Consider the following 18,713-nt stretch of genomic DNA (forward strand, 5'->3'; position numbering starts at 1 on the left):
ATTATTCAATGTATATGTATGTTGAACACTTACTATGTGCCTAGCATAACAACACACACACACACACACACACACACACACACACACACACACACACACACATTATGCATCTTTTTCTTCAATATGCATATATTGAGCACCCATTTGTGTACTTAGCCGTAGAACTACTGGAATATACCTTCCATCCACCCATCCACCCATCCATCCATCCATCCATCCATCCATCCATCCGTCATCCATCCATCCATCCACCCACCCACCCACTCATCCACCCATCCATCATCCATCCATCCACCCATCCATCCATCCACCCATCACATGGCATGTGTGTACTGAGTTTTCTGCTGTACTGAATTGCAGGAAGGGACCTGACAGTTGAGGAGTCTCTGGCGTCACAGGACTCTTGTCTGCATTTGAAAACCTGCTCTTGTACTATTATGTGGGTTCACTGTAGCACACCTGCAGAAAGAAGATTTTTCTCGTCTCTGTTTTATGAATGATCTCGACAGCATGGAAGAGTGATTTGCCCAAATCAGCACTTGGCGGGGCCAAACCCTCAGCCAGAGCTCCTAACACCTGAGACTTGAGCTGTGAAGGAGCCACTCCCTTCCCCCCGGGGCCTTCGGTACCTCTCTTTAACGTCCAACAGACAGTGAACTCCTCAGGTAGGTGTGATACAGTAGGGACAGGTGAGGACTGTGTCAGTGAGAGGGCTCGCCTCGCTTCATGGGTTCCTACTCAGCTTTGGCCAAAAGTCACCGTGACAGATCATGAGTCCCAGTCACTAGGTAACCCAGGTTTCCGAAGAAGCCATAAGCCACATTTTTTAATGCAAAATGTATCTTTTTTTTTTTTTTTAAATAGAGGCAACTAATTGAAAACCCCATAGAACCCTGTGAGGATAAATAAAATATAGGGTAGGGTTTAGCTCAGGGTTAGCATGCACAATTAGCATGCTTCGGGCCCTGGGATCAAGGCCCAGCACTAAAATCTGGACTGCACCAGCACATGCCCTTCTCCGGGTTACCAGTTTGCAACCTATAGCCCAGAAAGCCTGGGATGCATTCTTGGATGGTTCTGACTGGGTGACCTGATTACACCACCCACAGCTCTGACCTGTGGTAATTACAACTAGAATGATCTAACACGCCTTGGCAAACACCCATGCATATGCCACAGACTTCATTTTGTATTTTGAGATAGTCTGATTTAGTCCAAGTTAGCCTTGGACTCACTGTGTAGCAGGGGTGACCTTGAACTGCTTGCTGATTCTCCTGCTCCCTCCCAAGGGCTGGGGTTACAGGCCTGTGCCACCCAGACCCAGGTTCATTTGGTGCTGACATGGAACATGGCCTTGTGTGTATTGGGCAAGCACTCGATTCATTGAGCTGCACCCCAGCCCTATAATACATTTTCTGGACAACCCCCCCTTTGTGTTTCCTTTGCATGCCGGGAAACTCAGGCTCAGAGAGGTGATACAATTTGCCTTGCTCCAGGGGGTGGGGGGATGGGGTGAAGAGATGGGATGTGGGATGGGACGGGGCGGGGGGATGGGGTGGGAGGATAGGATGGGGACATAAGCATCCCTTGCCCTCACCTTTCCATGGCATTAGGGACTTCCATAGGAACCAAAGTGTCTCACGGAACCCTAATGCAGATGTGGGGGAGGTAGTCCCAAACAGTTTGACCACACAACTGCCTTGACCAGCTTAGACACAGCTTCTGTGACAGGCTTACTGTCACAGGCAGGCAACACCTGGATCCAGGAGAAGCCGTGAGCTGACCCCACCCAGGGAGGGCCTGCATCTAAGGGAAAATACCTGACATCCAAACATCCCCTATACCCCTAGACAAATGTCAGCCCATCAGGGTCCTGAACCCTGGAAATCCCTTCACCCCAACCTCTGCTATGATAAAAACCCCACCCCGCTCTGCTGGGCTCGGGGCTCTCTGCTCTGACCACTGCATCGGACAGAGCCCAAACTCTGAGCTTGAAATCAAGGCTCTTTGCTTTTACATGTGAGATTTGGTCTCTTTGGTGGCCTTTTGGGGGTCCCCGCAATCTGGGCATAACAACAGATACCCATGTGGACATGGAAATCTGCCTCCTGGACCAAGACTAAGACACAGCCCCTCTGTGTTTGATGCGGCTGGTAGGTTGCCTGGTGTGCCCAGGCCCCTGGAGGAGCCTGGGGAGGCTTCCTAATTACAGCCTGCTCCTTGCTTCCTGAGTTTGCACAGAAACTCCATCGTGGGAGGAAACGCCATTGAGAGACGCGTCTCCTTTCTCTCTGGTCAAGTCAGCTGCCTGTTGGGTGTGAAACTTAGCTAGCCTGGGAGCAGAGCCAGCAGAGCACGTAATGGGCAGCCCTCCACGCAGCCTCGTTTATTTGGGGCTGATCTCTTTGGGGAGAACTCAGGTCTGCCAGCAGCCAAGGTCAGGGTGAAGGACGTGGATTCTGGAGGCAGACACCAATGTGTGAAGGCTGGCCGCAATGAATGGGGACAAGGTTGGCATGCAGCAAGAATAGTAGTAGACATTTATGAGATGATTTCTCTGTGCCAAGACCTCGTGTGCAAGGTCCCTCACTCTTTGAAATCACTCCGTGGCGTGTCTGAGCCATCCCACATCTGCATGAGAACACAAGGCTCAAGGACTCTGTATGGGGAGCAGCTGGGACCTGACCCCAAGCAGCTCGGTTCAGGCCCATGCTTTGCACAGAGAGATGTTCCCTCTTTGTTTGCCAAAATGAACCAACCGCGTGGGTCTTGGATAAAGCCTTAGTGATCTCAGGTGATGGAAAAGGGGGGCATGAAATTAACTCCGCAGGTGACAGCAATGTTGGGAAGCCTGGCACACTCTCTCTGGATCCGCTCCCTCAATGCCAATCACATGTTGTAGTGCAGGGTGCCCTGTGCACTGTGGGGGACTGGATGGGATTCCCAGCTTTTACCTATGAGATGCCATTATCACTTCTTCCCTTCGTTGTGACAACCCAGTCTGTCCCACACATTGTCAAATGTTCCCCTCTCCTGTATTGAGAAGTAGTATTCTAGAAGATGCAAAAATGGGGTTATAATTTACAAGATTTAGTAAACATCACTATTGAAAACCCATTCGTGGGGCTGGAGAGATGGCTCAGAAGTTAAGGGCACTGACTGCTCTTCCAGAGGTCCTGAGTTCAATTCCCAGCAACCACATGGTGGCTCACAACCATCTGTAATGAGATCTGGTGCCCTCTTCTGGCGTGCAGGGATACATGCAAACAGAACACTGTATACAGAAAGAGAGAGAGAGAGAGGAAGAGAGAGAGAGAGAGAGAGAGAGAGAGAGAGAGAGGGAGAGAGAGAGAGAGAGAGAGAGAGAGAGAGAGAGAGAGAGAGAGAGAGGGGAGAGAGGGAGAGAGGGAGGAAGGAAGGAAGGAAGGAAGGAAGAAAGAAAGAAAGAAAGAAAGAAAGAAAGAAAGAAAGAAAGAAAGAAAGAAAGAAAGAAAAGAAAGAAAGAAAGAAAAGAAAGAAAGAAAGAAAAGAAAGAAAAGAAAGAAAGAAAAAAGAGGGAAGCGCTCATCCAAAGCCTTGGAGGTACCCAGTGGGACTCCAGCTGCCTTTCCCTTCCCTCCTGTGTGTAATGCCTTTTCACATCATTAACACAGACCTTGACCTAAGTCCAGCACAAATGGCATTTTGTTTCACTTGAGACAGGCTCTCTCTATGTAGCCCAGAGTGACCTCAGATTCATCGAAATCCTCTTGCCGGGGCCTTCTGAATGCTGGGATTACAGTTGTTCACCGCATGCCCACCTCAAACATTTAAACCTGGCAGTGATCCCATCAGGGCAGTGGATATGGAAGGCAAGCCAGGGAAGGCTCCTGACTTGGTAGACTGAGATGGGGCCTGTTCCTCTAGGATAATAAAGCTGATGTCACCTACCATCCGTTGTCTGCCCTGGCCTCATGTAAGGGACACAGGTTGGCATCAAGAACATCCCCTGGCCTCTCAGATGCTCCTTCTTCAGCTCAGGAGAGGGCACAAACACATCCTGCCCCTGCTAAAGCATCAGACTGTGCTGTGCCACCCCCCACCCCCACCGCCACCCCCCACCCCTCCCCCGCTGTCTGGACTGCGGAGCGTGAGCTTTTAGAAGAGGAGACTTACTGTTTTCCTGCCGTACTGATCCGAGATGTTTCCCCAGAGCGTGGAACTGGACATCATGCCGATGAACACCACCTGTGGGCAGACAGACGGTTTCTGTTAGCAGCAGGGAGTGACAGAGAACAGCAATACACCACACATGCACACACACCACACACACACACACACCACACACACACACACCACACACACACACACACACACACACACACACACACACACACACGCACATACACACACCACACACACACACACACACACACAGAGCGGGTAAACCTGTCACTGAGACATGGTTCTTTTTTCTTTTTGAGACAAGGGTCTGTCTGTCTGTAGTTCAGGCTGGCTTCAAATTCTCAATTCTCCTACCTCAGCCTCCTGAGAGCCAGGGTTACAGGTGGGTATCACCGCACCTACCTTTAGGCAGGTTCCCCAACAATCACCTTGGGGGGAGGGGGTGTGCCATTGTTACCCCCATTTCTTAGATGAGGACGCTGAGGCTCAGTAAAGGAAAGCCACCTGTGGGCTCCCACAGCCGTTAAGTATGTAAGTACATGTCTCACTATGTAGACCAGGCTGGCCCTGAACTCCCAGAGATCCTGCTGCCTCTGCCTCCTGAGTGCTGGGAATAAAGTGTGCCAAAATGTCTGGATTTTTGTTGTTGTTACAGGGTCTGCCTATATAGCCCTAGCTGGTCTTGAACTTGCAATCCTCTGGTCACAGTTTTCAGGTGGGCAGCACTGTGCATGGCTGCTCTGTCATAGTCCTCCCCCTCCTCCCGTTCCCCCTCCTCTCCCTCCTCTCTCTCCCCCTCTTCCCCCACCTTTCCCTCCCCCTCTTCCGTCTTCTCCCTCCTCCCCTCCTCCTCTTCCTGCTCCTCTCCCTCCCCTTCTCTTCTTTCTCTCTCTCCCTCTCCCTCATCCTCTTCTTCTCCTTCCCCCGCCCCCTTCTCTTCCTCCTTTTTTTCTATACAAGGCTTCTTACTTCTTACTTCTCTCATCCCTGGTTTCCTTCTCCACAAAAATGAATTTCTAAGGAATCTCAGAGCCTTAGAGCCATTTCCACAGGACAGAGAGGGTTAGAGAAACAACATATACAAAACCCTCTGCACCGGGCCTGGCCCGTCAGGGTCTGTCAGGGTCTTCTGAGTCTCAGTTATGAGCCCAAACCTCATGAAAGAGACTAGCAAGAAAAGACAGGCCTGTTACTCTCCAGAGAGAGTGCGGGGGTGGCGGGGGGGGGGGGGGGGGGGGGGGGTGGAGGGAGGAATCGCTCTCATTTAATCAACAACCCCCCCCCCATGCTGCCCCCACCGTTTTTTTACTCAAGGCTGCGCCTCAACCACAAAAATATAGGCGAGTGAGCTGTACCTGACTCCCACTGGGCTGTGACCTCACTGCTCCAATCAGCCGTGTTTTGCCTGGGATAGCACCCCCCCCAAACAATCAGATAAAACCCACAGTCATGATCAAACTCACAGTGTCCTGGGATCCGTCACTAATGAGCCACCGCACTTGGCCACAGCTGGGCTGCGTGACCTGGAGTGAGCAGCTTAATCTATCTGCGCCTCGTCTCCCACCAGGAGAAACCACTCCAGCAGAAAGAGATAGGAGGGTTAAGAGGCATGAGGGAGACTGTGCTGTGGTCATTGGCGTTGACTGCCAACCTGACAGGGTCTAGAGTCACCGAGGAGCTGAGCCTGTGGGCATGCCTGTGAAGGGGTTTCTAGACCGGGCTGATTAAGGTGGGAAAGCCCTTCCTAAATACAGATGGCACCATCCCATGAGCCAGACTGAGTCAGAGGGAGAGAGACATGGGTACCAGCAATCATCTCTGTTTCCTGACCCGGAATGTCATGTGACCAGCTGCCCTTCAGTCCTGCTTCATGCCTTGCCCACCAAGATGGACTGTATCTCTTCAGACCACCTGTCAAGTCAACCCTGGCTCCCTTAAATTGCTTCTTGTCGGGGTTACAGTCATAGCAATGAGGCTAGGAGCGAAGACAGGCACACACTTGTATCCAACATGGCTCCCGCCCTTTGGCCATCAGGCTCTCAGGGAGCATTAGCTGTTGTTGCTGCCCTCTCTCCTGGTCCTTATCCCCTCCTCAGAATTCCCAGAGCAAAAAGGGAGGGGTCTGCCGCACCCATCTTCAGAGCTTCTCTCCAGAGAGCACACCACTTACTGCTACCCATCAGGGGCCATGTTTCTAGCCCTCACATTGCCCTCCTGGGAGGAAGGATGGCACTTCCTATCTGCAGCGAGGAGAGGTGAGGCCCCTAGAGTGTACATGACACAGGCTGGTGGGTTCCAGATGTTCTGAGGTCCCCAAGAAGCTAAAGTCCTGGATGGGTAGAGTTGGCTGCTAACTTGCAGGGACAGGTCACAGAGGAAGAGGGGATGGGGTGGGGTGACTAAGAGAGCTGACGTTAGCATTTCCGTAAAGGGCTAGTGGGCTGCCTAGTTCCGGGTCAGCTTGACACAAGCTACCGTCATTTCAGGAGAGGGAACCTCAGCTGAGAAAATTCCCACACCAGACTGGCCTGTGGGCTAGCCTGTGGTATATTTTCTTTATGGATGATTCATGTGGGAGGTCCTGGCTCACTGTGGATGATCACTACCAGGTGATCCTGGGTGCTGTAGAAAAGTAAGCCAGGCAAGCCACGAGGAGAAAGACAGTTGTAGGCTCCTGCCTCCAGGTTCCCTCCTTGAGTCCCTGCCCGGACTCCCTCAGGGGTGCACTGTGATGTGGCACTGTGAGCTGAAACAAGCCCTTTTCTCCCCGACGTTGCTTTAGGTCCCGGTGCCCATCCCAGCGACGGAAAGCATGGGAAGACGGGCAACAACATCCCACAGGTCATCCGGGAAATCTGTGAGCGCCGGGGCTGCCTACCGAAGTCAGCAGCGCCACCTGCCAGCTGGGGAGTCGCCACTCACAATGCAGCTGAGGGGCCAGGATGCTCAGAATCATCATCTCCATGGCGTCGGCCATCTGTGGGAGGAAGGGACACTGTGAGGACCGAGTGCGTCCTGCCCTGGCCTCGGAGAGAGCGGCCATCCCCTCTGCTTCCTGCTGGGACCTGGCCAGATGTCCCATGGGAAAGCGTCTGGGATTGAACCGGTGAGCGGCAACACAGGGACCCAGGTGACAGCTGGCGTGCTTGGTGTGTCTCCCCACACTGTGTTTGTCTGCTTGCTTTCGGATTTTATTTTTAAATTTTGTATTGATTTCTTTCATATGGGCGGGTGTATTGCCTGCACGTGTGTCTCTGGACCATGTGCATGCAGTGCCCTTGGAGACCAAAAGAGGGCGTCAGATGCCCCCGGAACTGGAGTTACAGGCAGTTGTGAGCCGCTGTGTGGGTGCTGGGAACTGTGGAAACTGAGCCTGGGTCCTGCAGATGAGCAACAGGCACTCTTAACCACTGAGTCATCTCTCCAGTCAGTTTTTAAAATTACGTGTGTGTGTGTGTGTGTGTGTGTGTGTGTGTGTGTGTGTGTGTGTGTGTACCATCTCACCGGCCCCTTTATGTGTTATTTGTTTGTTTTTGAGACAGGGTCTCATTATGCAGCCCAGACTGGCCCAAACCAGCGATCTTCCTGCCTCTGCCCCCCAAGCACTGGGATTACACCAGTGTAATGTACCCCCACATACAGCATCATTTCCTCATGTTTTTAAAAACACAGGTTCTTGGGTCAATGAGACGGCGCAGTGGGTAAAGGAGCCTGCTGCCAAGCCTCAGGCCATTAGTTTGATCCCCAGGAGCCACATGGTGGAAGGAAAGAGCCAACTCCTGTCCCTGCCAGCTGTCCTCTGACCACCACATACATGTTCACCACGGCACACACACACACACACACACACACACACACACACACACACACACACACACACTATAAAAATGTGGTAAGAAATACAGGTGCTCCCCAGATGAAGTGAGAAAGGGTCACGTGTCTAAAAGCGGAGCACACATTTTCACAGAGGCAGAGAGACAGTGTGGTCTGTTTTCTCCAGTGCAGTTACTCCTTTGTCTTTGGTCGGTAGGTCATGTGTTCGTGAAGAATTGTCTGCTTCTTTAATGAACACAGTGTTTGAATACATTAGCATATATTCAGAAGCCCCAGATACTAAATGTCTTGATTCTACTTTATGACTAGACAGAATATTGGAAGGTTAAAAGCAGACCCACACACAGGCCATGGGAGTGTGGGGCCCAGGAAAGGTCTGTTTCTAGTTAGAGACATGGCAGAGGGAATGGATGGTCCATTTTGAAAAACACAGGCCTTGGTCACTTCTCACATCATGCTCAGAGAAGCATCGCAGCTGGATTAAAGACCTGATGTGCTTTGGGTTGGAGCTCCATAAGGGGTCCTCAGCGAGGGGTTGTGAACCCCTTGAATCAGAAAGCATTCTTTATTTTACTTCTGCAGTGCTGGGGGTGGAGCCCAGTGCGTTGCCCACAGCTAGGCAAACACCTGGAACTATACTCCCAGCCCAGACGGCAAATGTTTCCTATGAGCTCTGTTTTCCTGGGCGGAGATATGACCCAATACCATCACCTCACAGTAGCCCTGAGTCCCCGAGGGCAGAGATCCTCTTCTGTAGCTTGATGCTTCCTGAGGGTGATGCCAGCCATGTCTACCTCCCTCCCAGCATGCACCTGGGCCAACACTATATGTGAGCTTTGCTGGTTGGCATTCAGGCAGAAGTTATATGTGGGGAGAACTGTGCTATTCCTGTGGCCATGGTACCCAGCTGAGCTTCAGGGGATCCTTGGAGTGTCCATGAGGTACTGTGGCCAGATACTTACCCAAGCCAAGCCAGTGAGAACAGAGAGCTTCCACTGAAATCTTCCAAACCCAATGGCTTCCACCGCATCTTCCACCATGAAAGTGTCTAGGAGGGGAGGAGAAGGGGAATCAAGACATCTTGTATTTGTCTAGTGTGGCATCTGGGGCGGTCCGCAGACAGACTAATTAACTGTAGCATGTGCTGTTTCAAGAACTAACATCACAGCCATTACCCTTCTTATCAACACCATCATCACCACCAGTCATGATCATCACCATCACCACTACTGTGGTGGTTTGAAAGAAAATGTCCCTCAAAGACCCAGAGGGAGTGGCACTATTAGGAGGTGTGGCCTTGTTGGAGGAAGTGTGGGGCCGGGCTTTGAGGTCTCCTATGCTCAAGCTACACCTGATGTGGCACACAGTTCACTTCTGTTGCCTGAGGATCAAGATGGAAAACTCTCAGCTCCTTCTCCAGCACCATGTCTGTCTGCACGCTGCCATGTCCCGCCATGACAATGATGGACTAAACCTCTGAACTGTAAGCTACCCCAATTAAATGTTTGTTGTAGGAATTTAGCAGAGTTGCTGTATCTGTGATAGATACTAGAATCAATAGCTGCTTTCTAGAAGTACTTTGACCTTGAAGAATCGTTGTGGAAAAACAGTGATTGTTTTCTGTGATTTGTGGAATTGTTTTTCTGAAGGGGCATCACCTCTGACTGGTCCCAAGCCGCCTGAGGCTCTTGGATTATGTACTGCAAATGTTGCACAGTAAAGAACTCAAGCCGTGAGGGCATGTGATGCTCTCCTTTAGAGACACAGATTAGATTAGGGACCTGGGTATGAGGAAATACTTTACCTAAAAAAACCCACTTTGTGTAACAACCAATCAATGTGCCTTTGTACGGCTGTTGGGGGTTCAGTTCATCAGAGGCTGGTCCTTCCTGCTGCCAGAGACCTTAACATTTCATCTTGGAGTGACCTTTTTCTTCAATCGACCCACACAACACAGAACACCCTGACAAATGCTTCCCTTTACAAGAGTTGCTGTGGTCATGGTGACTCCTCACAGCAATAGAAAACCTAACTAGGACAACCACCACGGGCACCATCACCATCATTACTACTATCACCACAGCCGCCAGCATCATGATTATGACCACCATCACCACGACCATCACCACATCATAGTCACCATCATTACCATTGTCATCACCACAACCATTACCAACATCAGAATCATCACCACCACCACCCTTAGCAGCAGCAGCATTATAGTCATCACCATAATCACCATTATCACCACCACCATCATCACCACCACCATGATCACCATCACCATCACCACCATCATCACCATCACCATCACCACCATCATCACCATCATCTCCACCATCACCACCATCACCATCATCATCATCATCCCCATCCCCATCCCCATCACCACCATCACCACCATCACCACCATCACCACCATCACCACCATCACCACCATCACCATCATCAGCCCTGTTGCTGGTCTCAGTCAAGTGTGCAATGATGCACCTAGCAGGGATTGTGATGTAACCATGCCTCCTGAAGTAAGCCTTGTAGTCCCAGCCTACCCTCCCAGGGCCACCCTTGGGTGGTCTGTGTCTTCCCAACTGCCCCTTCACAAGAACTTTCTAAGACCACCACCTAGGCAGGCAACACAGGATGCCAGGCTAATGCCTGAGCCGATGGGCTTTCTTACCATCCGTGGGATTGGCAAACTCCTTGGGCACAGCAGCCCCATCATCCAGCTCAACTGCTTCTAGGCCCACTCGGACCCCCTCGATCTGGACATCATGCTCTCCGGAAGCCAAATCGTCCTCTGACCTTGCACTCTCTCCTGTACGGCGGAATTTCACCACCCTAGAGAAGAACGCAAATAAATGTGATCAGGATGGCTAGAGCTCCCTCAGGACGGCCTTGCTGCACAACTTCCCCACCCAAGACAAGTAAAGAGCATTTTCTCACCATCTGGAGGGCTAGGCAGGTAGGCTGGCATTTTATGTTGAATTTGGTTGGATGGGAAATGGGGGTGGGGGTGGTGATGTTGGGAGTTTATTGATCATTTGACAGTTGGACAGTTGGGCGGTGAACAGTACCGGCACTGCACAGTACCGTTCTCATGTGCATGACTAGCCTTTGTTCCAGGCCCGAGTTCTGTTTTGACATAGGACCACACATTGCTTAATAGTTCTCAGAATGCACCTTGGCCATTTCCTAGCTGTGGGGACATCATAGTGTGTGTTTACAGACAGCAACGAAGTGACCTAGCTTCATGGGTTCACTGTCACATGTCCAAGAGCATCACTGAGCAATGTGTGTGTGTGTGTGTGTGTGTGTGTGTGTGAGTGTGTGTGTGTGTGCAGTGTAGGGCTATTTGTTTGGGTCTTCAGACACATCTGTAACAGGCAACGACTGGGTCACACACACAAGGGTTATGATTAAAAGTCGCTCTGTTCTGGCCCCGCTTGGACTTACAGCAGGGCTTCTCAACCTTCCTAACGCTGTGACCCTTTCCTCATGTGCGGTGACGGCCACCCATGAAATGATTTTCATTGCTACTTCCTGAGTAGAATGTTGCTACTGTTATGAATCATAACGTAAATATCTGATATGCAAGGTTTCTGATATCACAGGGTGAGAACTGCTGACTTAAAGGGACCACCCAAAACTTTAAATTGGGGATATTCACATTAAAAGCCGCATTCTCAGGTCTCTTGACTGTGACAGGGACATAACTCCATCCTGACCTCAGTCTTCTTTTCTCTAAAGACCTCCAGCCCTGAGGGCTGTGATCTCATCTCCACGCTCCTCTGCTTCTCCTCACTTCCCACTTTGCCCATTTTCCTGACCCTGGAGACATTTGAATTTGAGACTCCCCAGACCTCCACACTCTGCCGCTCACTCCTCAAACTATGTACTCCTCCCTCCCTCCCTTCCTCCCTCCATCCTTCCCTCCCTCCCTCCCTCCCTTCCTTCCTCCACTCCCTCACTATACAGCCCAGGCTGGCCTTGAACTCTTGATCCCCCCACTTCAGCCGCCAGGTGCTTCATAGGTGTGCATCACTACTCCTGGTCCAGACTAGGCTATCTCTCATCTCTCTGGGTGGAGACACGGTGTTTATGAAAGACTCTTTCTTTACCTGAGACTCTGGACAGAGTGAACAGTCTCCTTGCAATTTTTTCCCTCCCAAACACAAGACCCCCGCTGTCTGTCACCCCAGGTTTGAGGGTCACGGCACTGACAGTCAAATGTGCCTCCCAGCTCCAGGAGAGAGAACTGTCCAGTGTGAGCGGCTTATTTCTATGTGACTTTGAAAAATCACAAACAGCAAAGAGGTCATGTGAGCAACTGAGCAAAATGAACCCTTGGTTTAAAGAGGCTGAAGAGGTGGGCAAGCTCAGTACAAACTGCTGCTATTATTATTATCATCATCATCATCATCATCATCATCATCATCATTACTACTACTACTACTATTGAAATGGTCTTACATAGCCCAGGCTGGCCCTGAATTAGTTATACAGTTGAGGATGACTTTGAACTTCGGATCTCCCAGCCTCTACCCCTGAGTGATGGGATGATCGACACACTCTATCTATGCTGAGACAAACCCAGGGCCTCACATATGCTGGGCCGGTGCTCTCCCAGCTGACCGCCCTGCTGTGTAGAACTCCTGATTTATTCTGTGGACCCGTGGAGACTCGCTGTGCTCTGGCATAGAACATGCTTGTTTCAGAAGCACAGGGAAGCTGCCCTGCTTGGGAAGCTTCTAGAATACACAGATGCCGGGTTATAGGGATGTGAGGACAGACAGGAGCTTCATCCTTAGCAACACTGTGCCTGGAAAGGGGCCAAGGGCAGGGTGAGGTGGCGGAGTTCTGTCTCTGGCATTCCATGGAATAGTATGGGACCCGTGTGCTTTGGGTGGCTTTGGCTGGCATTTCCTGCAGGCTTGGTTTGCACAGCAGCTCTGTGAGGTGGCTGAGGCCCTGACATCGTGTGACATACCCAAGTCCATGTCACAGGACTCCAGAGGCATGGAACGAGGGGTCCATCCCCGGTCTGCCTGGCTCAAAGTCTCACGTTCCAGGCAAACTAAACATGTCTTTCCAGGTCTGTCCACAGCTCCCATACATGCCAAACCTTTGTGGAAAACACTTTAGGTTAAACCACTTCAAGTCTATAAAACTCTACAGCAATCCCTTTTCTCCTCTCCACTCAACGCTTCCCTCAGGCTGAGCCAGGACACGCTGCCAACCCTGGGGTGTCATTCAGTTGATGTCACAGACTTGTCCCCACATGTTTTCACAGGTGACTCTTTGTCAGTCATATGTGCCTCATTATTCAATTTAACCCTCGAAACAACCTGAGACAGGGGCCTGTCATCATCCCCTCAGGAGGCCGTTTACATCTTTACACACGGCCTAGAACAGCTGTGCTGTTTTCCGGAAGTACCGCCTAAAACGGGGCCTTCATTTCTTATCCCTCCTTCTTCCTCTGTTTTGTTTTTGACGATGTGAAATGCCCATAACCTAACCGTGGGCACCCTAACCATTTTAAGCGTCCCATTCAGCAGGATAAAGTATGCTCACAGCCATCACCTCCCCCTCCCCCATCTCTGGACCTGTTCCATCTTTACGTCTTAAACTCTGTCCCCTTAAACCCCAACTCCCCATCTCTTCCTGCGTCCAGCACCCAGTGGTTGGTTGTCGTTCTCTGTCTCTGCGAACTCAGCTGCCCTGGAGAGCTCACGTAAGTGACTCAGAATTTTATCCCTGTTCCTCTTCAGTCCTGGGGGTTGGCTCTAGGGCCTTGTGCATAAGAGTCAAGCACTGAGATAAGACCATCACTCTCTTTTTGCTTTCAAAATGGTCAAAGTTTCTTGAAGATACCAGGCTAGCCTTAAACTCACTCTGTAGCTAATGTTAGCTGGCCTTGAACTTGTGACCCTCCTGCCTCAGCCTCCTGAATGGCTAAGGTTACTGGCCTGAACCATTACCAAGCCCAGCCCCCTACTCCTTTGTAAGGGCTGAGCAATATTCCACTGTATGGACATACCACAGTTTGTCCATTCACCAGCTGACAGGGACTTGGATGGCTCCCATCTTTCCATTCATTGTGAAGAACACAGTGGCAAACATGACCATACAGATTCCTGTCTGAGTCCTCGATTTTACTTCTTTGGGGTATAAACAATGTTTAAAATTCTGAGGAACTGCCAGAGTGACTCACACACCACTTAATATTCCCACAGATTCCTGTTTCTGCGTGTACTTGCCAATCATTGCTCGTTTCCATGTGGTCTGAACACAGACAGCTGATGAGTATGCTGTGGCTTTCATTTGCATCTTTCCCTTTTAAATATATGTTTAAAATTTAAAATTGCAAGGACTGGAGAGACAGCTCAGAGGTTAAGAGCACTGGCTGCTCTTCCAGAGGTCCTGAGTTCAATTCCCAGCACCCACATGGTGGCTCACAAACATCTGTAATGAGATCTGGTGCCCTCTTCTGGCCTGCAGGCATACATGCTGTATACATGATAAATAAATAAATCTTTAAAAAAAATTTTTTAATTGAATAGGTGTGTATATGCACACTCCACATCACATGCCTGGAGGTCAGAAGACAAATTCCAAGGGTCAGTTCTCTTCTTCTACCATGGAGGACCCAGGCACCAAACTCAGGCTGTCCGGACAGTGGCGGGAGCCTTTACCGCCTAAGCCATCCTGCCGGCCCTTCTTTGGCATCTTTCTGACATTGAGCTCACACAGGCTGTTGGGAAACAGACTTTGGAGCAATGTCTGTTCAAATGTTTTCAATTAAATATCTGCTTTTCAGATTTTCTCTGCGTTGCCCATTCTGCCCTCAAACTCACCATCCTCCTGCCTCAGCCTCCGGAGTGCTGGGGTTAGAAGCCCGTGTCAGCACACCTCCTGGCAGACCCTCACCAGCTATCTAATTTGCAAATCTTTTCTTGAGTCCATGCCCGTGCTTTTCCACTGGAGTGTGATTGTTAGACACAGGAAGGTTCTGCATTGGCGTGGTCTAACATCTGGTTTCGCTTTGATTGCCTGTGCTTTTGTGGTGTCCAGAACAGTCACCACGGGACCCAAGATCATGGAATGTTCTGTTCTCTTCTAACCATTTATTAATTTTGTGTGTGTGTGTGTGTGTGTGTGTGTGTGTGTGTGTGTGTGTGTGTGTATGTGTGCGCGCGCGCATACCTGCAGAGGTCAGAGGACATCTTGCAGGAGTCCCTTCTCTTTCCACCATGTGGGTCCCTAAGTTCAAACTCAGGTCCTCAGGCTTGGCAGCAAGCACCTTTACCCACTGAACCATCTTGTCGGCCCCTTTTCTAAAGGTTTGTGGGTTTTGTCTTTGATGCCCTTGGAGATAGTTTTTTCAGATGGTGTTAGTTTAGGGCTGACTTCATTCTGCAGTCCTTTCCCTGTTAAGCAGTTGTGTGACCTTGTTGAAATCCATCCATTTTTCAGGGTTTCTCCTGGCTTTGTATTCTACTAACTGTCTGTGGAGGCAAGTCCACACGGGTGTGACCCGCATAGCTTTGTAGCAACTCTTTTTTTTTAAATATTTTAAATTAATTTTGAGCCAGGTAGTGGTGGCACATACCTTTAATCCCAGCACATGGGAGGTAGATTTTTGTGAGTTTGAGGCCAGCTTGTCTACAGAGTGAGTTCCAGGACAGCCAGGGATACACAGAGAAACCCTGTCTTGAAAAACCCCAAACAAATAACAAAAATAGATATTAATTTTGCTATCAGGACCCACGAAACATGCATGGTGTTTGCTTTCTGGTGTCCCCCGGGTGTCCATGTGACTTCTAAGATGGATTTGCCCATTTCTGAGAAGAATGCAAAGTGGATTTGGGGGCCAATGATTTACTGATAAAGTGCTCTTTGGGGAACGTCCACTGCACACTGGGGGGCTGGGAGACAGCAAGAGAAGCGGTACAAAGACTCCCCCACGTCCCTAGGGAGGGTGCAGCATGGACCGTCCCCACTCAGAGCTGTGGGGACCCATGTACGGGTCAGTCTTGGGCTACACCACCTCTGGTTCAAAGCGTGTGACCTCCATGGCCACCCTCGGCCAAGGGTGGTGCTTTATGGGAAGGGGACCTCTGAGAAGCCAACACTGGAAACAGCTGGGCATGTGTCAGCCCAGGAAAGGAATCTGTGTCCCCTGTAAATGAGCTGTCAATATCACACTTGAGTCGGCTCCCTCAAGTCACACAGCTGGTGATCAGTTAGGAGCTGTGTGGAGCTCTTGCTAGTGTGTGTGTGTGTGTTACATGTGTACATGTTCATATGTGTGTGCACACTTATGGGGGCCAGAAATCAACATCAAATGTCTTCCTGTATTTTTCTTTTCTTTTCTTTCTTTCTTTTTTTTTTTTTCAAGACAGGTTTTCTCTGTAGCTTTGCGTCTTTCCTGGAACTCACTCTGTAGCCCAGGCTGGCCTCGAACTCACAGAGATCCGCCTGCCTCTGCTTCCCGAGTGCTGGGATTAAAGGCATGTGCCACCACCGACCAGCCTTCTTGTATTTTTCACATTATTGTTTTTAATGGTTTTTTTTTGGGGGGGAGGGATTTTATTTATTTTTACTTTATATAGGTGAGTGTTTTGCCTGCATGTATGTCTGCATCATATGAATGCAGTGCCCTTGGAGGCCAGAAGAAGGCATCAGATCCTCTGGTACTGGAGTCACAGATGGTTGTGAGCTGCCATGTGGGTGCTGGGGACTGAACCTGGGTCTTCTGGAAAAGCAGCCAGTGCTCTTAGCCACTGAGCCATCTCCCCAGCCCTTCTGCCTTCTTTTTTTGAGTGACAGTCTCTCGCTCAATCTGGAGCTCATGGCTGACCAGTGCTCCAGGCATCTATGTGCCTGTCTCCACCTCCAGCACCAAGATTACAGGTTCACAGTACGTGGGTGCTGGGGACCAAACTTAGGTCCTCGTGCTTGCACAGCAAGGACTTTACCAACCGGGCCATTCTCCCCAGCCTCTGACAGTCTTAGTTTTCAGAAAAGTCATTCCCTGTTTCCATGACAACCAACCTAAGAGTTTGGTTCTAGTTCACGGATGTGAATAAGGTGCTCAGAGGGATGCAGGACTTGCCCTGGGCCACACAGGTTGAAGGAGCTGCACCTCCAGCCTGGCTTTCTTTGCAGTCGCAGCCCTGAGTTATAATCACTTGGCTCCTGGTCAGAGTCACCCTGAGCATCTACCGTGTGGAAATGAATGTGTGAGACCCGAGCTGAGCAGGTTAGAGCAAGCTGGCTATCCTGACACAGAGAATGGTGTATTCTAGAGCCAGAGTCCAAGCACAGAGCTCAGTCCCAGCCTGCTGACCTCTGCAGAGTGTCACCATGGTACAGGGCTCGCCAAAACCCTCAAGCTGTTTACAACATAGATGGCTGGGCCCAAAGGTCTCCCCTGGGGACGGAGAAACTTCATTTTGAAGTTCTTGGGAGCTGCTTGGAATCAGACAAGAGTTCCCATCACTCCTGGGACCTCTCACCATGAAGCAGGGCTACCAGGGAGAGCCAATACCAAGGGACCTCCATGTCCCCTATGGGCTGAACATCTACAGCGGGCCAAGGACACAGGACTCGGACCAGTGTCCCATCAGGCTGGAGCTGGAGTGTCCCATGCAGCTGGATGGCAGGTGTCCTTTAGGAGCAAAGGAGAGGAGAGGAACACTGCCTTTGACGGGGACACAGCTGAGAGAGGGGACTGCATGCCCCTCTTGAGAAGCAACTATCCAGAAAGAGCCGGATCTTGCTAAGAGTTTGGGTTTATGGGGCAACTTTGGGGGCTGCTGGTAGAGACCACATGAGGCCTTTGAAGCCAGGACCTTGCTGAAAACCGGCTTTCGTGAATCCCATCTTGTTTGGACCATTTGTTAGCTCCAGTGACATGATGGATGGCCAAGTTCAAGCCACCAGTGGGTAAATAACAGGCTCTGAAATGTCCTGAGTGTTTAAAAGCGAGCGTGCCCCTGGACAGCTGGTCCAGTGTGGCAATCTGTGAACTCAGAAGGTCCTCCAGTGACCAGCACAGGCTCCAGAGCACACGAAATCTTCACCCTGAGACAAAGAAGCCAATCACAAGAGGCCTTGTAAGCCTGGTGCACGTATAACGCGTCCAGAGCTGGGGTATCTGGAGAGACAGAAGGGCAGGTTGCTGGTTGCCAGGAGCCAGACAGTTGCCAAGCAACAGGGAGTGACTTCTAAGTGGGGACCAGGCTTCCATCTGGGGTGAGAGCGATACAGCTTTGTGAATACCTGAAACGCCACTGAGTTGTACATTTTAAAATCGTTAAAACAATAAACTTTGTGTTATGTTTATTTTTCTACCTGAGACGAACACAGGGCCACCCAGACTCTCAACCCTCACACTGCATGGGCACCACAGGAGTGCCAACGTTTGTTTATTCGACAAATATTTGAGGACTGTGCCAGGCTGAAAGGTGCATCTGGCATTATTATAAAAGCGAACAGGAAATGGGCAGACCTGTCCAATCATCGTCACCCTGCCCTGGGAGGGGACCCACATCACAAAGCCAGATAGCTGGCCTAGGGCAGGCATGTGTCTGAAGTCCCAGCTACTCAGGAGGGCAAAACAGTGAGATCTCATCTCAAAAACCAAAACCAAATCCATCCTACCCTGTGTGATGCGTGCGTGCATGTGTATGTATGTGTATGTGTGTGTGTAT

The 18,713-nt window shown here is 50.5% G+C and overlaps 1 protein-coding gene across 2 annotated transcripts in view; it reads right to left on the reverse strand.

The window, feature by feature from the left end:
* Nucleotides 1-18,713, reverse strand: part of Svop (SV2 related protein) — a 65,755-nt gene that overhangs the window by 29,884 nt on the left and 17,158 nt on the right. Inside the window, exons 2-5 of one of the 2 annotated variants that reach the window (XM_052755060.1) lie at nucleotides 10,676-10,836; nucleotides 8,961-9,046; nucleotides 7,043-7,141; nucleotides 4,156-4,227 (exon numbers count right to left, since the gene is read on the reverse strand). In XM_052755060.1, the coding sequence (XP_052611020.1) occupies nucleotides 4,156-4,227; nucleotides 7,043-7,141; nucleotides 8,961-9,046; nucleotides 10,676-10,836 (418 nt within the window). The remainder of the gene's footprint in view (nucleotides 1-4,155; nucleotides 4,228-7,042; nucleotides 7,142-8,960; nucleotides 9,047-10,675; nucleotides 10,837-18,713) is intronic. The other variant, XM_052755061.1, reaches the window with a different exon arrangement.

This window comes from Peromyscus californicus, unplaced genomic scaffold (assembly GCF_007827085.1).
Source record: "Peromyscus californicus insignis strain IS unplaced genomic scaffold, ASM782708v3 Scaffold_2__1_contigs__length_46816999, whole genome shotgun sequence".
Taxonomy (NCBI): domain Eukaryota; kingdom Metazoa; phylum Chordata; class Mammalia; order Rodentia; family Cricetidae; genus Peromyscus; species Peromyscus californicus.